This window comes from Dendrobates tinctorius, unplaced genomic scaffold (assembly GCF_039654945.1).
Source record: "Dendrobates tinctorius isolate UK_male_01 unplaced genomic scaffold, ASM3965494v1 ptg000120l, whole genome shotgun sequence".
Lineage (NCBI taxonomy): Eukaryota > Metazoa > Chordata > Amphibia > Anura > Dendrobatidae > Dendrobates > Dendrobates tinctorius.
In genome coordinates, this window is record NW_027361788.1 from 33,285,918 (window position 1) to 33,306,654 (window position 20,737).

The following is a 20,737-nucleotide window of genomic DNA, read 5'->3' on the forward strand; positions in this document are numbered from 1 at the left end:
TAGGATGACTCTATCCTCTAGACTTTTTGTAAAAGGTGGCCCTGCTGATAAGGCTTGAATATCGCTCACTCTTCGAGCTGATGTTAGTGCCACGAGAAGCACCGTTTTAAGTGATAGGATTTTTAGGGGTGCCGAGTAAAATGGTTCGAACGGAGGGCCTGTCAGTGTTGAAAGTACAAGATTCAGGTCCCATGACGGTAACCTTTGACTAACTATTGGCCTAGATCTGGTTGCGGCCTTAATAAACCGTGCTACCCAAGGGTCACCTGCCACATCATGGTTATAGAGGGCGCCTAACGCCGCTATTTGTACTTTTAATGTGTTGACCGCCAGACCCTGTTCTAGGCCCTTTTGTAGAAATTCTAGGATCTTATCAATCTGAACCCCGTCCTGAACCTTTGCCCTAGATGTGGATAGGAATTTTTTCCATGTTCTGCCGTAAGCTCTCATCGTAACCGGTTTCCTACTTTTTTGTAGTGTAGTTATCAGGTTCTCTGAAAATCCCCTGTCCCTCATCAGTGCCCTCTCAAATTCCATGCTGTTAAATGGAGGTTCGGTGCCTGAGGATGTAACACTGGGTCCTGCGATAGCAGGTCCGGGAGATCCGGTAGGATCCATGGGTCAGTTACTGAGAGCATTCTTAGCCAGGAAAACCAGGTTCTTTTGGGCCAGAAAGGGGCTATTAGTATCATTCTTGCCCCATCCTCCCTGACTTTCCTTAGGACCGCTGGAATGAGCATGATTGGGGGAAAGGCAAATGTTAGACTCTGTGTCCATGGGAGCATAAACGCGTCCAGAGTTAGAGGATTCCCCCTGGGATCTAGGGAGCAGAAGGTGTCTACTTTTTTGTTTTTGAAATCGGCAAACAGATCTATGTCTGGGGTCCCCCACATTTTTACAATCTGCCGAAAAATGGACCACTTTAGTACCCATTCCCCCTGTCGTAATTGGGTGCAGCTCAGAAAGTCTGCCCTTTGATTCTCTGTACCCCGGATGTGTAGGGCTGACAGAGATAGCAGGTTTGCCTCTGCCAGTTTGAGGATTCTGGCGGATGTGTCCATAAGGGCTTGGGACCTGGTTCCCCCCTGATGATTTATATAGGCCACTGTGACTCGATTGTCCGAAAGAATGCGGACATGGTGATTCTGGAGCAGGGGTAGGAAGTGTGTCAGTGCATAGCCTACTGCTAGAAGCTCTTTTTGATTTGTGGAGGCTTTTAGTTCTTGATCTCCCCATACGTCCTTTACAGGTAAGGCTCTAGTGCAAGTGGGGCATTCCCTGTTCTTCTCTTTCCCCTTCTTTCCCTAATAAGGGAGAGGAATGTATTACAAGGGTGGACATTCACGAAGATCACTTACCCCCAAGGTGCGCGGCTGCAGGTACCGGTTCGGGAGATGGATTCAGGTCCTGTATAGGCTGATCTCCTGGTGGCGATTTGCTCCTTGCCGCTGACGTACTGCGCCGCGTGGAGTGACTGCTGGAACGGCAATCTTTGTCTCGTTCCTTCTGCTGGTGGTGGTGTTGGTGGTGCTGCTGCTTGGGCAGCAGCCTGGCATGCTGCTCCTGTTGCTGATCGCTATCCCCCATTATCAGGATCGCTTCCAGACAGGAGTTGTGCATCCACCCTTTTAAATTTTGCCGTCCCCCCGTGACGTCACTGCTCCCATCCTGCACCGCGGTCCCCGGGAGAGCGCTCCTGCGCATGCGCCGGTTCTTGGTACCCGGAAGCCGGCTACTACTTCCGGTGCGGCCGCCATCTTGGTACACCTCTGTACCCCGGCGCCACCCGTATGTTTGCCGGGTCCCCGCAAGCCCCGACTTCCTCTCCGGAGCGGCGGCTCCGGCGACTCTCCCGCCCGCTCACCCGGCAGCCCGCAGCGGCCTCGGCAGTGGCGGCTTCGGGCACCGCACCTTCCCGAGGCAGGGGCCTCCCCGCTGCCATCACTGGTCAGGCCGGCCCCGGATCCTGGACACACGAAAGGTGCCGTACTGTGGGTCCCCCGTCAGGGACAGGAACCCAACTGAAGGCGGAGGAGAGGTACCGCCCTTTTGTCTGTGGGTTCCTGTCCCTGAGGGGCGCATCCCCTCTTTCCATGGTGCTGTCATGGGTGAGAGAGAAAAGCGAGTTGGAGGGGGAGAGGAGAACTCTATCTTGTATCCGGAGGACACCAGCTCCATGACCCACTTGTCGTGGACGGCCGCGAGCTAGGTGTGGCTGAAGGAAAGTAGGCGACCGCCTACTCTGTCGGCGTCCGCTGGATACCGCAACAAGTCATTGGGTAGATCTATGAGATCTGGCTCCCCTGGATCCAGAAGCCCTAGGCCTGGGTTTCCAAGAGCGGTTAGGTCTGTATGAGACCTGGGAGCCTCTGTCTCTGCGCGGAGATGGACCTGATCCGGAAGAGAAGGTAGAGGAGGACCAACCGGAGTTGTTGCGAAAAGATCGAAAGTGTGTCGGCTGTTGCTTGCGAAACGGCCGAACAGCCTTTTCTAGAGGAAGGAATTTACTTTTTCCTCTGGTAGCATCAGAAATAAGCTGATCTAGGTTCTCTCCAAAAAGACGACCCGTTTGAAAGGGGAGAGAAGTCAACGATCTTTTAGATGTGGCATCCGCCCGTCAGTCGCGGAGCCATAGGGCTCTTCTAATGGAGATCGCATTAGCGGCAGTTTGGGCAGCGCAATTGGCGGCATCAAAAGAGGCATCCACTACAAAGTCTGCTGCGTGAATTATCTGCCTGGCGACCGTGGTTGCCTCCGGAGGAAGACTGGTGCCCTGGAAGGAAGTAATCAGGACTTCTGCCCAATCGGCCATTGCCTTAGTGACCCAAACTGCCGCGAAAGATGGAAAAAGCGCTGCTCCTGAAGCTTCAAAAACTGAACGGGCAAGGTAGTCATTCTGACGACTGGAGGGGTTTCTGATTGATGAACCCTCCTAAACGGATAGAAGTACTTTTGAAGCAGGACGCGATACATTCTGGTCCACCGAAGGGGCGGGGGGGGGGACTGTAACAAATCCTTCATTAGGTCTGGATCAAAAGCGCATTTAGCCTGAGTAGACTTTTGCCCTGTGAACCGCTTATGCGGACGATCCCTATATTTCTGGACAATTTCCTTAAAATCCGGATGGCTGGTAAATAACCTGCGCACACGCTTGGTTTTCTTAAGTGAGATAGGATGTGCTGGAGCGGGAGCATTATCCTCATCCAACTTCAGAATCCTGTTGACTGATTCTATAAGAGAATCAAGTGACTCCTGATCAGTTGGGGGATTCTGAGGGGCTGACGTGTCAGATTCGAATTCAAAGTCTTGCTCGCTGAGAACTCCAGGAGAGGGAGAGCGAGAGGCAGGAGTCGCAGATGCAGAGACGCAAACGGGACTAGGGCACACGTCATGGGTCCACTTTCTAGAGACCTGACCATCCCTTGACAGAGTACGGCCCCTGCTGGTGGACGGTTCCCGGCCGACGCCAGAGACTTCCTCGGGAGGGGGAAGGACGCCTTCTGGCTTAAACAGTCCTCCCGGAGGGAGAATATAGCCTGGGTCAGAGACTCCACCGACCGTGACAGGGACGCAGCCCACTCAGGGGTACTAAACGCAGGAGGCCCGTCAGCAGAGGCGGAGAGGGGCGACTGAGTGCAGGTCGGGGCGCAGGCCGGGTCGCAGTCCGTGCATAACGGATTAGTCTGTGCACGGGGTAGGGCAGACTTGCAAGTGGTACACACGGTAAAAAACGCAGTGTGCTTTTTAGCCACCCGTTTAGCCTCCTTAGATTGAGACATAGCGATCCTGAAAGGGTTAACGGCAGAGTCAGCTGCAGGGAACGTGCCGGGAAGGGGTTAAGCTTTAATCTGAGGGCAGATGCAGCTTACCCGGTCCTATGCTGTGTCCCCCGAGAGGAATAGCAGTGGCCCTGCTGTGTCACCCGGTGTCCGGCAGAATGCTCTCATCACAGCTTCCAGAGCAGGCTGAGGTAGAGGAATATGGCCCCCAAGATTATAATTGCGCGTCTCGTCAGGGATGAGAGGCGCCAGGGCGAGGGGGCGGCGGTAATAGCGCGGGCGGCGCTATTCAAATTGCGGCCTAATAGGCCGGAAAAGTCGGGGGCTAAATTTCTGAGCCTACCCGCGGTAGGCGCCGGTGGGTGGGGCTATTAAAATTGCGGCCTAGACTAAATTTTTTCGGTCGGGGGGGGGGGGGGGGTGCGGTGCGCTGACGCTACGTCTGCGCTTCTCCCGGGGGCCAGGACCCGACCCCATACCTCAACTCCAGTGCTCAGCGCTGTCCGGCCATCCATGCAGGCTCTCATCTCCTAGGCTGATGTAGCAGAGCTGGAGGAGTTCTTAAAGGGGTCATGCTCAATCGATCCTCCCTATGATAGGGGGATGGAGAGCTATGGGGCTGATTCAGGGCCTACGTAAGCGCTGTCCAGTCTCCTCCATTGCGCCTGCCTGCCCTCATATCCGTAAGAGCCGTTCATGGAATCCCGAACTCCGGTCGTGAGGATCATCGCTAATATTGCTAGAGGAATCAGCCCCGTTCGTCGCAGTAAAGTGTACGGGGAGGTATACTCCACGTGCTTGCCTGTTGTTGGTTCGGGGGAGAGCGGGCCGTAGAAAGGAACTGTCGCTCCCTTCACTCCGTTAATTAAAAAATATAAATTTACAGAAAAATTAAAAAAATAGAATAAAAACAGTGGGGTCTGAAACCAGACCCAAGTGCCTCCTACAGACACTAAGCATGAACTGGAGATATCGCATCCAGCGAGAGGGTGTATACTGCAGGGGAGGAGTTAACTTTTTTTCTGGTTTACTTAGTGTCCTCCTAGTGGCCAGCAGCATAACACCACTGTCTCTGTGTCCCCCAATGAGGCGTAGGAGAAATAACAAGACTTATATAGGGGAAAGGATCAATGTGCAAGTGGTTCTGCTGCGGTTACCTGTAAAGCTCCTTCCAGGGTCCTTTGGAGGAAGACGGGACGCACTCTGCAGCAAAGTTGATATGAATTCAGAGCTAGGGGGAACCATGGTGCGTTCGCAGTCACCGAAGCAGAAAAGTCGTATGGATTTCACCATCATGGAGTAGACGTCGGTCATTGCTAAAGATACAAGACAAAGAAAGTAAAAAAAGAAACCCTGTCTCAATTTATTACCAATGGCTGATTTTGGAAAAGCTCGGCAACATTTAATATGGAGCACTTACGACTCCAGAAATCACGTGGCTACAAGTCCATAGTCTGACATGCCTTTCAGGACTCTGGATAGCTGCAACCCAACTTTCTAGGACAAAGATTTAACGGCACAGATGACAAGCTAGGGCAAAGTCCGTCCCCAGTCAGCTCCTCACCTTGTGACATTTCCTGTCCAAAGATCACAGCCTTGGAGTTGGAGACGCTAAAGCAATATTCCAGGGCGTCCAAACGCAAGTTGAAATTGATCAAAGCGGCTTCGACCCCGATTTTAGCCATGCCGAGCCAAAAGCCGACGTACTCATTGCAGTTTTCCATGAACAGCGCTATGACATCTCCGGTCCGGAAACCTTCAGCGTACAAGAAGTTGGCCACCGCATTGGAAAACTCATCCAGCTCCCGGAATGTCCACGTGGCTCCGGTGCCCTCGAATATCAGCGCCGTCTTGTTGGGATGTCGCTTAACACATTCCTTAAAAATGATGGGGATGGTATTCTTCTCCCGCAGATGTCTCTTCACTTGCAGCTTCACCCGGACGAGAGTAATCGCGCCTCTGCAAATAAAAAAAAAAGTTAAGTTTATGCGTCATAGATGAAGAAGGTTCATACTGTATGTCAGGACTTCAGAATCAGATTATATCTAATATATAAAGCTCAATGTGTGGGTGTGTGTATGTATGTATGTATGTATCAGATTGGCATCCGCACCGTCGCAGCTACAGCCACAAAATTTTGCACAGTCACACGTCTGGACCCCAAGAGCGTCATAGGCTATATTGTGAGGCAAAATATTAACCCCGCGCATTCCAATTCACCAGTTTTGCCCCTATCTACATAATGGGGAAAAAAGTGAAAGGAAAAGTGTTGGAGGCAAATTGACAGCTGGCAGATGTGAACAAGGGGGACTTAAAGAATGAGAGCGATGGCGCTAAAGAGTATATACCGTACAGTTGCTAAGGTGGGGCCCTGACATGGGATACTCACAACACACGGGGATATGAACACACACACACAAAATGCGCCACACACTACCACGTGCTTCAACACATATACCACCCTCAGCACACATTTCACCACACATACACCAACCTCGCCACATAAAAGTCGAAACACAAAAGTCGCCACTCAAAACTCGCCACGCTGTCCCAGAGCTGTTTAAAAGATGAAAAATGAGCTGTGATTGGTTGCTATCAGCAACAGTTTTCTTTGTAGACAGTTGTGGTAACTGAGGCCTGTTATTCTTATCATTTCTATGGTGTTATCGTCCTTCTGTAAAGCTGGAAATAACACAATTTATTACCGTGCCAACACAGACCACCCTCTGACACAGACTGAAGAGGGAGCCCAGTATCACACAGGGTAGGATTAGATACACAGCTCAGCAGTCAGTATCACACAGGAGAGGATTAGACACATGGCTCAGCAGTCAGTATCACACAGGAAAGGATTAGATACACAGCTCAGCAGTCAGTATCACACAGGATAGGATTAGATATACATCTCAGCAGTCAGTATCACACAGGATAGGATTAGATACATGGCTCAGCAGTCAGTATCACACAGGATAGGATTAGATACACGGCTCAGCAGACAGTATCACACAGGATAGGATTAGATACACGGCTCAGCAGACAGTATCACACAGGATAGGATTAGATACACGGCTAAGCAGTCAGTATCACACAGGATAGGATTAGATACACGGCTAAGCAGTCAGTATCACACAGGATAGGATTAGATACAAGGCTAAGCAGTCAGTATCACAGGATAGGATTAGATACAAGGCTCAGCAGACAGTATCATATAGGATAGGATTAGATACATAGCTCAGCAGTCAGTATCACACAGGATAGGGTTAGATACACAGCTGAGCAGTCAGTATCACAGGATAGGGTTAGATACACGGCTGAGCAGTCAGTATCACACAGGATGGGATTAGATACACAGCTCAGCAGTCAGTATCACACAGGATGGGATTAGATACACAGCTCAGCAGTCAGTATCACACAGGATAGGAATAGATACACGGCTCAGCAGTCAGTATCACACAGGATGGGATTAGATACACAGCTCAGCAGTCTATCACACAGAATAGGATTAGATACACAGCTCAGCAGTCAGTATCACACAGAATAGGATTAGATACACAGCTCAGCAGTCAGTATCACACAGAATAGGATTAGATACACAGCTCAGCAGTCAGTATCACACAGGATAGGATTAGATACAAGGCTCAGCAGTCAGTATCACACAGGATAGGGTTAGATACACGGCTGAGCAGTCAGTATCACACATGATAGGATTAGATACATGGCTCAGCAGACAGTATCACACAGGATAGGGTTAGATACACAGCTCAGCAGTCAGTATCACACAGGATAGGATTAGATACACGGCTCAGCAGTCAGTATCACACAGGATAGGGTTAGATACACGGCTGAGCAGTCAGTATCACACAGGATAGGATTAAATGCACGGTTTTTATGTGCAATATAATCATTATAATTTGTTATAACTAACCACAGTTGGTTACTTACGTTAAAAAAAATGCAGATTTTTTCAATAACTAGTATTATACAGTAACATCTTAACCGCTGCAAACATGAAGGCCCCACCATTTTCCTAAGCCAGCCTACTTTAGCTGCCCCAAGCAGAATTTCTTAACTTCGTAAAAGAATGAAGGTCTCTCCCATCAGAATAGTAGTACACCCTCAAATCACACAGGCTTCCCAGTAACTTCTCCAGTATATACCATTCTGTACTCACATTTATCTATAGTCTCTGCATAGGTCAGATTTAGTTTTGAGGTTTCCACAAACAGAAGGAGTAAGTCGGCTGAAACTGATGATGTTGGTGGAATCGGACAACCAACCATCATGTGGGTGTCTCTGACGAAAGCTAAGGAAAAGAAGGATCGGACAGGCTGGACTCCAACATGCCTGATCATTTCTTGTCAGTGGAGAGGAGCCGCTGGCAGATGAGCTTCTCCCTCTTCCCACTGAGAACACACAGCCAAGCTGGCAAGTTTCTTGTGGGGATCGTCCTCTAAAAATGCAAGGTTGCTCCAATGCCCTCATTATATCCCTTGACTGACCTCAACCAATTGGGTAGAGTCTTATGCTTTTCTAACATAAATGCATGCTTTTGGATAAAAAATAATTTTTGCAATTAAGATTCATTAATAATTTTGCACCGTTTATCTCCTGTAGTCTCGGCATTGCACTGTCTATTACGGACAAGGGAAAGAGTTCAATGAAAAAGCATCAGTGAGCGCTGTCTGACTGTCCAATGGTAAGAGTTTGTAACCCTTATCTGTTTTTTTCTGGGCGAATATCAGCTGATTTAGAACCACAAAGTTAAATGTGAGAGAACCAAAGGGCGTGTAAAAGCCAAACAGTGCTATATTTGTAATAAAACCCAATTGCAAAAGTGATTTTTGAACCAAAATACATGCAAGAAGCAAAAAGAAAATAAAAGGCCCTAGAGCTGGACAATCCCTTTAATTAGCAGCATTTTCCAACGTAGCAAAACAAGGGCATGCTAGGAGTTGTAGTTTTGCACATTGGCTCCATTACTGTCCCCAGCAAATCTAGTTATAATCTGCTGCTTCCTAACAATATCCTTTAGTACTGACTAGGACTACAACTCCCAATGGAATTTTCATCCAGTTTCCTCTTTAATTATGTAGAAAGAGAAGGGAAAGAATGAGTGAAAGATCCAGAAAGCTGCATATCCTGGCTCCTAAAATACTCTGCTGCTGTGGATGCCCACTGGTCTCAGTCCATTACCCACCAAAAAGGCCCGTCACATGCAGCCTGGCTTCTGTCACTAGACTTGGCCACAGCGCAAGCCCTGAATGTCGCTGTTTCACCATCTTGTTTTATAGGAAAGTGCCAATGTGTGTTGTCTCCACGACGCCTTGTATTGTGAGCGGTCACAGGTCACTGTCTCAGACAAAATCAACACATTCACCTTCTGCTGCAGGCAACCTTTCCATTGGAAGACTACAAGGCAACAGTATGAGGATGGAGAAGGCTCCAGACAGAAGGGGCAGATATGGCAAGCTGTCATAAATACTCCTAGACTGGAATTGATACAGTTGATAGAGATGTAATAAATGGACGGTGAAAGGTTACCTTGCAAAATAACTACTATAAAAGCAAAGCACAGTCCATTAGTACATGGGTAACAGTGACCCTGGAGGGGGGCAGAGTCCAGGGCTTATCTTGTAACACACAAATCTACTGGAAAATCAAGTTCAAGGATGCAGAACACAACACATACATTTATTGCGGGTACAAAAGGTGGCAACGGTGATATGAACGGGGCTCAGCAAACAGGACCGTCTAGAAAGCTCTCCCACTATGGGTCTTAAGGCCCTTTTACATTTAGCGATGCACCAGCGATCCAAACCATGATATGACGCAGTCAGGATCGCTGGTGCATCGCTAAATGATCGCTAGTGAGCTGCCACACAGGCAGATCTCACAGCGATGCAGCAGCGACGCAGCGGACGATACTTACCTTTCACACACAGCGATCCTGGCGTCCTCCCGCCCGCGTCCAGCATCGCTCGTCTCACACAGCAGGAAGCCCAGCAGGAAGCTGACGACGAGAAATGGAGCCGCCCGATCAGCGACAGACAGCGGGAGAGCCGGTCGGAGGTAAGTATCACACATAGCGATATCGCTAGCAATATCGCTATATCGTCACAAAATCGGTGACGTTATAGCGATATTGCTAGCGATATCGCTATGTGTAAAACCCCCTTTAGTTACTGCCACTTCTGGGAAAGCTTCCAGGGGGCATCACTCCGCTGTCTTAGCCCCCTGATGGGCTAATCTGCCTGGTTAATTAGTAATATAGTAAAGGATAGGGCACATCACTACATAAGCAGGAAGGAGTGTTAATCAGGAGCATTGGAAAGCGGAGTGGCAATCATCTTGGTAGCTGTAATGGAAGCCACCCACAGCTTTCTGGCTTATTTTAAGGAAATCTGTAGCTCGCTGCAAACCCTTCATTCTTGAGATTAGCAAATGTCCCAGAGCTCAGACCGACAGAACCGGCATATCTCAGTGGCATGCCATGGATTACCAAGATGAGAATAACACCCTTTAAACAGAGGCTAAATACAAAACGTGAACAAAAAAAGTTGCACTCTGTAGTGCTAAAGATTGTCAGTATGAAATATGAATAGCAATACTGCTTCTGGACACTAGGAAAAAACTGAGACGTGTTTGCACATTATTTGGCCAATTCAGGCATGCCCAGCAGCCAACAACAAGGAGGTCTCACAACTGCTGGGTCCTACGTGTCTAGTGTGAATACCTCTCCAAGACTGAAGTCCGATTTTCTTGGTAGATGTGAATACAGTTCTACCCAGAAAGAACATGGCCCTTGATCCCCAAGGGGCAGGACTCTGCAGTGAAGTGTTGTACTCTGCTCTTCTTCTGGCAGCCCCACAAACCATAATACAGCGACGGTCGAATAAGCGCATTTCCATTTCATTCAATCCTGTTCTTGGGATTTCTGTGATTGAAAACATCCCCTATCCACTTGCCGTTTTTGGAAAAAAAAAACCTTTAAAGTGATGAAAGGTGGAAGATAAGGGACTCCTGCAGCAGCGCATCCTCCTCTCCCCATTGAGCACATGCAGGCACATGTGTTGGGTGTAGCTGGCAGGGAACATACTTGCATAACAATGTGCCATTCACAGTCATATGAATTGGGTGCCACCTTTTTTATTCCTTAATAATTTTTTAAGATGTGAAATGTCCTTTAAACCTTTTTAGTGCAAAGGAAAATATTAGTTTTTTGCAGCTTCATAAACCCTAAGCCTGAAGGACAATGCCGGCGCTCACAGCATGTGTGGGCAGTAATGCGATGCCCGAAGGAATATGATCATTGTTAGCATAGGGGAGGCATCACTTCTTGGTGAAAAGAAACAGAATGGTCTAAGTGCTATAAAGAAGGACGACTTTGTCCTGAGGATCCGGATTTTTATGGATGACACATTAGAATTCAGGCCGTTACAGAAAGGCCTTACATGCACTGACACAAAGGAACGCTTGTCCGATTATTCAGCTATAATCGCTTATCGCCGAAGGTTTTTCACATCGTTAAAAAAATAAATTTTCCTAGAAAGAAAGTTGTTCTCTGCTATCAAGTGGGTAAGATTTCCACTCAGGACACAATGATTTCCACCAAACTTTCCCACTACCCCATTAAGTACGGTAATGGCAGCCATATTGGTAATCGCCCTGCACAGGAGAAACTGAACAGATCTATTATATCAAATGTTCCTCGGTGTCATGTCTGATGGTGCCACTGTTGGATGTCATCCCGATAAATATGGCTCCCTGCATCCAAACGAGGCATAATAGGTTGTACTCCTTACATACACCACCTATCGGAGGACATGTTTTTGGAGTTCCCATAGAGAGGGTTTCTGACATTGAGGAAAATGCACCCCAAATGCTCTAAAATAACTAAAACAACAAAGAGCAGGTGCTCGCCTTCCCCTGCTTGACATCAAGTCACCGCTGTAGCCAATCACTCAGCTCAGCAGCTTGTGTCATCTACTGCGGCACAGTGAATGGCTGCAGTGGTGACATTACAGCTGCAGCCAAACAAGAACCGTGCAGCAGCAGGTAACCAGTGCTGGACCCAGGGATGGCTAAAACCTGCTCTGTCATAACAGATATTTTAGGAGTATTTGGGGTTCACTTTCCTGAATGTGGAAAAGAACTTTAACAAAGTGATGGTATATTGCCATTACATATAATCAGTGGGGGTCCATCCTCTAGGACCCCACTGATCTTGAGAACAAAGAGCATAGTGCTACCTAAATCCTCTTCACTGTTGTCTCTGCACAGCAGAGCCCAGGCCACCCACAGCAATATTAGGCGGCCAGGAGAACACTGCGCAGGGTGCACCAGCTCTGCAGACTCTTCATACTCAGTTTGGATGGGTGAGGTTATAGAGGACAGACACTCACCAATCACACTAGCAATAAGACAATACTTTTTAAACATGAAAACAAAACTCGCTAAGTGGCCGATAACAGAAAACAATAGTAGAAATGGAAAGTTTTGAAATGCCAATAACCCTTTAAAGCGATTTTAAATTCTCAAACTTATGCTCTAAAGAAGTCGCAGGTAAATCACTTTTTCCCCCTCTTACCTCACATCTCGCCCGATGGTCTTGTAGAAAACCTTCATAAACCTCCATCCTCCGGAGCCCAGGTAGAAAACAACGACAGCACCAATAGACTGGAACCAGGGCAGCCCAACTACGGCTTTGAGCAGCAGCAGGAGGGACGAGCAGGATGCCAGGCGCAGCATCTTCCTGTAACCAGAAAGGCGGTCAGAGTCAGCACTGTCCCCAGATCTGCTTTTATACTGCCAGCTATCACCACGCCCACGTCACCTGCACCGGGGCAAGGGCAGGTCTAGGAAGGGGGCAAAGATCATGTCATAGACATCATAGAAACAAGCAAACCATTCCTCTATGTCTGGACAGAATAATTACTCCACATGCATGATATGTATTATCACTACTATGCAGAAACAGCCACCCTGTAAGCGACAGCTGCTGAAAGCTTCCTGGGGCGCTGCCATGTGCTTCATCGCCAAAATATCCTATAAATTCTTCTACAAGTTGCATGCAATTGTCAAAATCTTTTCTTATAAATAATGCTTATTGAAGGGGGCACCAAGCATGCTCACAACTTCTAATGCGCCCTATGCCAGTAACCAACCAATCATATCACTGATGTTATTTTAAACTCCATTCTGTCAAAACGAAAGCAGGCACCTGATTGGCTGCTATGGGCAAGTGCTGCACGTCTTAACTGGTGTTAGGAGCTAAAACACTGCGGTGAAAACTGCACCCGGTCACCATGGGCAACAAGACTACATTCCTGTAAGAAAGTCTGGATACACAATGAGGACATATTCCTGTAAAAAAGTCTGGATACACAATGATGGAGATTTATCACACCAGAATAAGTGAAGAGTGTGGGGCCCTCGTCATCAGGGCTGTGGAGTCGGAGTCGTGGAGTCGGAGTCGGTGCTCATTTTGGTGGAGTCGGAGTTGGAGTCGGTATAAAATGGACCGACTCCTAAAATATATAATAAATTGGGTACAGTAATTCAATGCAGGATGTGCTGAATATTTTTTCATAGGAGTTTGGGAAAGTTATGAAATGTCCTATAAATGGCTGTTATATTCCTGATCTAAGGCTACATTCACACACAGCGTTTTTCCTGTGTTTTTTGAGGATACGTTTTTCAGCTGCAAAAGCTGATCATCTTTTTAAAAAACTGCATCACCTGAAAGGTTTTTGAGCTCATAGATAATGTTTTCAATAGCAAAAGCAGATTAGAAATCTGCTCTATCTATATATCCATTTATCCATATCTGTCTATCCATATCATATCTGTACCAAAAAGAATGAAAACCGGGTAGTACACCAATATATATTCTGTTCTATCTAAATATCTTGATTATTGGATCATAAAAATGATTAAATGTCTGAGGTTCACATTGTACTACAATAAATTTTTCACTTAAATATAAGTAATATATGTGGGAGTCGGAGTCGTGGAGTCGGAGTAAGGGAAATTGAGGAGTCGGAGTCGCAGGTTTGGCTTACCGACTCCACAGCCCTGCTCGTCATGGGAACTACTGGGTCATCACTGTCAAAGAGGAGACCTAGTGGGCGTCATTGGGTGATCACCGCTATGGGGGTGACAGTATGGGTCCACACGCTCTTGGAAGTCAACTATTGGCCCCACATTATCATTGGTGTAGGGATATGATGGGTCCTCCCTGGTGGGGAAGCTCCTCGCCACTCTGCCAGGGACATGGGTGGAAAGCTTCTCGTAGGCCCCTTGACGCTCTGGCTGGGAGATGGGCCGGGGGGTAAGGAGAGTTCCTCATAGGCCCCTCACCACCCTGCATGGCTGAAAAGGAAGGGGTTAATTTGGGGGAAAACTCCTCACGGGCCTCACACTGCTCTGGACAGGACATGGGGGGCAAGATCCTTGTGGACCACTTGCTGCCCTGGCTGGGAGAGACACATGTGGATCAGGGACATAATTTGACATACACACGTGGACCACACTCGCTCTACAGCAAAGTTATTTCTATGCCACCAGAGAAAATGGAACTCCCAGAAGTAAATGGAAAAGGAGAGAGAAGACGACTGGGAACAATTTGGGTGATTGTCACTGCGACAAGCGAATGACTGCCATCCACAGCACTGGCAGGGTGGGGAGATCTGCTGCCAGACTCGGGATTGACCTTCCCAGCTGCGGAGATCATTATTATTATCTGGTCGTATCAGAGGAGCAAACTCCCATTTTACGAGCTAATAACTCTAACCGCAGGCTGGCACCGCCCGCTGTATAACCCTCACCCAAGTGACGAGACCGCAGTAACACATGGATGGGTACAACCTCTCTATAACCATGTGCCCCTTCTCCTGCACTAAAGGGATTGTTACAAACAAGCCTATAATATATATGTATGGCAGGAATACTTATGGGGGTCATCATTCTAACATCTGTGGACAGTTAACCTGCTGCTTGGGTGTATTTACAGATGCCACGCAAGGGTCTGAAGTCCCTGCAAGAAGGAGCAAAGGACAGCAGGACCCCTTCAATTAACTCTGCCCTATGGGGGTCTACCCGCTACCCCGCTGAATATGGCTGTGCATGATCACTCCACTTCTCTATTGCTTTAGTGAGCAAACAAATATATTTCTGATAGAGGAGACAATTCGTTGCCTTCTACTACTTGCTGATGGTCTCCACTGTGATGCAAATATATTCCTGCTGTCAGACCGCCTTACTACCAGATACAGGTGGTCTTCAAATATTCTGCAGATGGATGGGAAAATTATTAGGCACTAGGAAGGAGAATTGAGGAGTTGGCTTAGGAATGGATTTATCATCGTCTTATTTCGCTTTAATTATTGTATTGTTAACGTTGTTACTTATGACTTGTGTTTTGAAACTGTTAAACTGTAAAGCGCTGCGGAATATGTTGGCGCTATATAAATAAAGATTATTATTATCATCGTATTATAGTCAAAAGGGTTATGGCGGTGATTCCACCACTGGGACTCCCGAAGGTCACAAGGGTCCAGTGTCCCCTATTTGAATGCAGACCAAAGACCCTCGTTTTCATGATCAGTAGGTATTCCCGTGGTATAACCCTCAGCTATCAGTCACATAACCTATTTTGTGGGCCAACCTCTATAAATGAATTCTGTTCCTAGGAAAGCTGGGTGACCTTATTATAAGCAGGGGCAATCTGGATCCTCATAGTTTGGCATTTGATGTAATGTTGGCTATTTTAGTCGTCACCCAGTTTTCCAAGGAACTGAAAACTAGCGACAGGACAAAGATGCAGGAAAACTGTAACGAGGAACTCTTAATTGGCCAAATGCGACTTTTCAGCAGAAGCGATGACCTATTTTTAGGCTGCACGGCAGACAACTCTCAGCGTGTTTTCCAAAAACTAGGTGAGAGTTCACTTTGGTTTCGTGTTGTGTGATGAATGTTGTGAAATGCACACTCGGGGGTTAATGAATCACTGCTCGGGGTGACATCCATCACTACACACCGCCTGTCATCCCCATGGGGAGGGGGGAAATAAGCAGGCGAGAAGTGATGCTGCGGATGGCACACAGACAGAAGCGCGTGCCACCCGGGTTATAGCAGGGCAAATGCAGCAATGTACATCCATGATAGACTCACAAAACAGCTGCGGCTGGCTCTGGATATTAACAGGTTAATGTCATATGGGGGGGGGGATGACAGACTTAGATACTAAAGCTCATTGAACCTTATTAACCACACCTCATGTCCAAGAGGATGATGAGAAGCAAGGTCATTACCTAATGAGCAGCAGAAGCCGATCTGCAGGGACTCTCAGCATAGCAGTCACCATGATTGAACTGGGAAAGGCGAAAGCAAGCCGATTAACTCCTGACGTGCCATCCTTCCCCACCATAAGCCCCCTTCACCGAATATACTGTAGTATCTGCAGTCATACTACTAAGACTCAACATTGTCTGCAAGCCGGGATATTCCACATTACAGCTGTTCAGCACATCACTTACAGCAGTGGTCTCCAACCTGTAGCTCAAAACTACAGCTCCCTGGATGCCATGGCAGACAGGCTCGGAGTTGTAGCTTTGCAAAAGCTTGAAAATGGCTGCTCAGGAGGAGTCTTAAAAGGGGACGTCTGCTTTAGACAAACCCCATCCGTATAAAAGGGGACAGGAAGACTCTTGATAAGAGCATCCCAATATGTCCATGAATTTTGATTTTTAATAAGCACTGTGAAACGCTGCAGAAGTAACCAGGGTGGCTGTGACAGGTGATACTGGGGCTCACTGTAGGGGGATGTGTTACTCGTGGTAAGTGAATGTCCAATCTGTACAATCCCTTTAAAGCCAGTGTATATTTTCAACATGCGGCTTACTGGATATGGATCTAATGGCCCGCTTCTAAAAACGAACAGTAGTACAATGTTCAGACAGATAAGATTCTCTGACCTAAAGAACTACCAGAGGCTCATACAGTAGCTTCAACTGCATCAGCACATGCAGCAATATTTTGGTAAAAATGTGTGCAGTTGTCTGACATACCAAAAAATTGTCTTATGCAGGACCACCATGCCGGACTAATCCAATCTCTGCCTTTGGTCACTGGCTGGATCAACAAACATGCAGCCAGGATCTGATCCTTACTGCCAGTGGTTCAAGCAGCATGAATCCAGTGACAGGTTCCCTTGAGGCCTAATTCAGATGTTAGTATTTTTTACATACGAAAAAAAATAAAACAGATCGATTATTCTGGTGAGACACTGATCAGAGTGGCACCAGTATTTCTTGTACGTGGAGAATTAAAAAAAAAAAAAAAAGTTTCTACACCTTCTTCCTGAGTGTCTGTAAACATCAGGCAGCACTTGGATATCATCCAAGTGCAGTCTGATTTTTAAAGGCCCCATTGACTTGCATTGCCATGTTTGAATCAAAATCGACCTCGTCTCTGCTATGTTCTGCTGAACACTCAGCCAGAGGGAAAAAAAAAATATCAAAAAGGTGACCAATGCTGTGGAGTCATAGATGAGATGAATCTGTGCTGCCCTTTATGTACATGCTCAGTAGTGACCAGTGCTGTGGGGTCGTAGATGAGATGAATCTGTGCTGCCCTTTATGTACATGCTCAGTAGTGACCAGTGCTGTGGGGTTGTAGATGAGATGAATCTGTGCTGCCCTTTATGTACATGCTCAGTAGTGACCAGTGCTGTGGAGTCATAGATGAGATGAATCTGTGCTGCCCTTTATGTACATGCTCAGTAGTGACCAGTGCTGTGGGGTCGTAGATGAGATGAATCTGTGCTGCCCTTTATGTACATGCTCAGTAGTGACCAGTGCTGTGGGGTCATAGATGAGATGAATCTGTGCTGCCCTTTATGTACATGCTCAGTAGTGACCAGTGCTGTGAGGTCATAGATGAGATGAATCTGTGCTGCCCTTTATGTACATGCTCAGTAGTGACCAGTGCTGTGGGGATGTAGATGAGATGAATCTGTGCTGCCCTTTATGTACATGCTCAGTAGTGACCAGTGCTGTGGGGTTGTAGATGAGATGAATCTGTGCTGCCCTTTATGTACATGCTTAGTAGTGACCAGTGCTGGGGGGATGTAGATGAGATGAATCTGTGCTGCCCTTTATGTACATGCTCAGTAGTGACCAGTGCTGTGGGGTTGTAGATGAGATGAATCTGTGTTGCCCTTTATGTACATGCTCAGTAGTGACCAGTGCTGTGGGGTTGTAGATGAGATGAATCTGTGCTGCCCTTTATGTACATGCTCAGTAGTGACCAGTGCTGTGGGGTTGTAGATGAGATGAATCTGTGCTGCCCTTTATGTACATGCTCAGTAGTGACCAGTGCTGTGGGGTTGTAGATGAGATGAATCTGTGCTGCCCTTTATGTACATGCTCAGTAGTGACCAGTGCTGTGGGGTTGTAGATGAGATGAATCTGTGCTGCCCTTTATGTACATGCTCAGTAGTGACCAGTGCTGTGGAGTTGTAGATGAGATGAATCTGTGCTGCCCTTTATGTACATGCTCAGTAGTGACCAGTGCTGTGGGGTCCTAGATGAGATGAATCTGTGCTGCCCTTTGTGTACATGCTCAGTAGTGACCAGTGCTGTGGGGTCATAGATGAGATGAATCTGTGCTGCCCTTTATGTACATGCTCAGTAGTGACCAGTGCTGTGGGGTCATAGATGAGATGAATCTGTGCTGCCCTTTATGTACATGCTCAGTAGTGACCAGTGCTGTGAGGTCATAGATGAGATGAATCTGTGCTGCCCTTTATGTACATGCTCAGTAGTGACCAGTGCTGTGGGGTTGTAGATGAGATGAATCTGTGCTGCCCTTTATGTACATGCTTAGTAGTGACCAGTGCTGGGGGGATGTAGATGAGATGAATCTGTGCTGCCTTTTATGTACATGCTCAGTAGTGACCAGTGCTGTGGGGTTGTAGATGAGATGAATCTGTGTTGCCCTTTATGTACATGCTCAGTAGTGACCAGTGCTGTGGGGTTGTAGATGAGATGAATCTGTGCTGCCCTTTATGTACATGCTCAGTAGTGACCAGTGCTGTGGGGTTGTAGATGAGATGAATCTGTGCTGCCCTTTATGTACATGCTCAGTAGTGACCAGTGCTGTGGGGTTGTAGATGAGATGAATCTGTGCTGCCCTTTATGTACATGCTCAGTAGTGACCAGTGCTGTGGGGTTGTAGATGAGATGAATCTGTGCTGCCCTTTATGTACATGCTCAGTAGTGACCAGTGCTGTGGAGTTGTAGATGAGATGAATCTGTGCTGCCCTTTATGTACATGCTCAGTAGTGACCAGTGCTGTGGGGTCCTAGATGAGATGAATCTGTGCTGCCCTTTGTGTACATGCTCAGTAGTGACCAGTGCTGTGGGGTCATAGATGAGATGAATCTGTGCTGCCCTTTATGTACATGCTCAGTAGTGACCAGTGCTGTGGGGTCATAGATGAGATGAATCTGTGCTGCCCTTTATGTACATGCTCAGTAGTGACCAGTGCTGTGGGGTCATAGATGAGATGAATCTGTGCTGCCCTTTATGTACATGCTCAGTAGTGACCAGTGCTGTGGGGTCGTAGAAGAGATGAATCTGTGCTGCCCTTTATGTACATGCTCAGCAGTGACCAGTGCTGTGGGGTCGTAGATGAGATGAATCTGTGCTGCCCTTTATGTACATGCTCAGCAGTGACCAGTGCTGTGGGGTCGTAGATGAGATGAATCTGTGCTGCCCTTTATGTACATGCTCAGTAGTGACCAGTGCTGTGGGGTCATAGATGAGATGAATCTGTGCTGCCCTTTATGTACATGACAGTAGTCACCAGTGCTGTGGGGTCGTAGATGAGATGAATCTGTGCTGCCCTTTATGTACATGCTCAGTAGTGACCAGTGCTGTGAGGTCATAGATGAGATGAATCTGTGCGGCCCTTTATGTACATGCTCAGTAGTGACCAGTGCTGTGGGGTCATAGATGAGATGAATCTGTGCTGCACTTTATGTACATGCTCAGTAGTGACCAGTGCTGTGGGGTCATAGATGAGATGAATCTGTGCTGCACTTTATGTACATGCTCAGCAGTGACCAGTGCTGTGGGGTCATAGATGAGATGAATCTGTGCTGCCCTTTATGTACATGCTCAGTAGTGACCAGTGCTGTGGGATCATAGATGAAATGAATCTGTGCTGCCCTTTATGTACATGTCAGTAGTGACCAGTGCTGTGGGGTCATAGATGAGATGAATCTGTGCTGCGCTTTATGTCCATGCTCAGTAGTGACCAGTGCTGTGGGGTCATAGATGAGATGAATCTGTGCTGCCCTTTATGTACATGCTCAGTAGTGACCAGTGCTGTGGGGTTGCAGATGAGATGAATCTGTGCTGCCCTTTATGTACATGCTCCGTACTGACCAGTGCTGTGGGGTTGCAGATGAGATGAATCTGTGCTGCCCTTTATGTACATGCTCAGTAGTGACCAGTGCGGTGGGGTCTTAGATGAGATGAATCTGTGCTGCCCTTTATGTTCATGCTCAGTAGTGACCAGTGCTGCGGGGTCGGAGTATGTACATGCTCAGTAGTCACCAGTGCTGTGGGGCCGTAGATGAGATGAATCTGTGCTGCCCTTTATGTACATGCTCAGTAGTGACCAGTGCTGTGGGGTCATAGATGAGATGAATCTGTGCTGCCCTTTATGTACATGCTCAGTAGTGACCAGTGCTGTGGGGTTGTAGATGAGATGAATCTGTGCTGCCCTTTATGTACATGCTCAGTAGTGACCAGTGCTGTGGGGTCATAGATGAGATGAATCTGTGCTGCCCTTTATGTACATGACAGTAGTGACCAGTGCTGTGGGGTCATAGATGAGATGAATCTGTGCTGCGCTTTATGTCCATGCTCAGTAGTGACCAGTGCTGTGGG

At 47.5% G+C, this 20,737-nt stretch overlaps 1 protein-coding gene across 1 annotated transcript in view; it reads right to left on the reverse strand.

The window, feature by feature from the left end:
- SLC27A4 (solute carrier family 27 member 4) overlaps positions 1–20,737 on the reverse strand; it is a 38,395-nt gene that overhangs the window by 12,435 nt on the left and 5,223 nt on the right. The window contains exons 2-4 of the mRNA XM_073541082.1: positions 12,367–12,531; positions 5,344–5,738; positions 4,937–5,095 (exon numbers count right to left, since the gene is read on the reverse strand). Of these exons, the coding sequence (XP_073397183.1) occupies positions 4,937–5,095; positions 5,344–5,738; positions 12,367–12,527 (715 nt within the window). The 5' untranslated portion in view covers positions 12,528–12,531. The remainder of the gene's footprint in view (positions 1–4,936; positions 5,096–5,343; positions 5,739–12,366; positions 12,532–20,737) is intronic.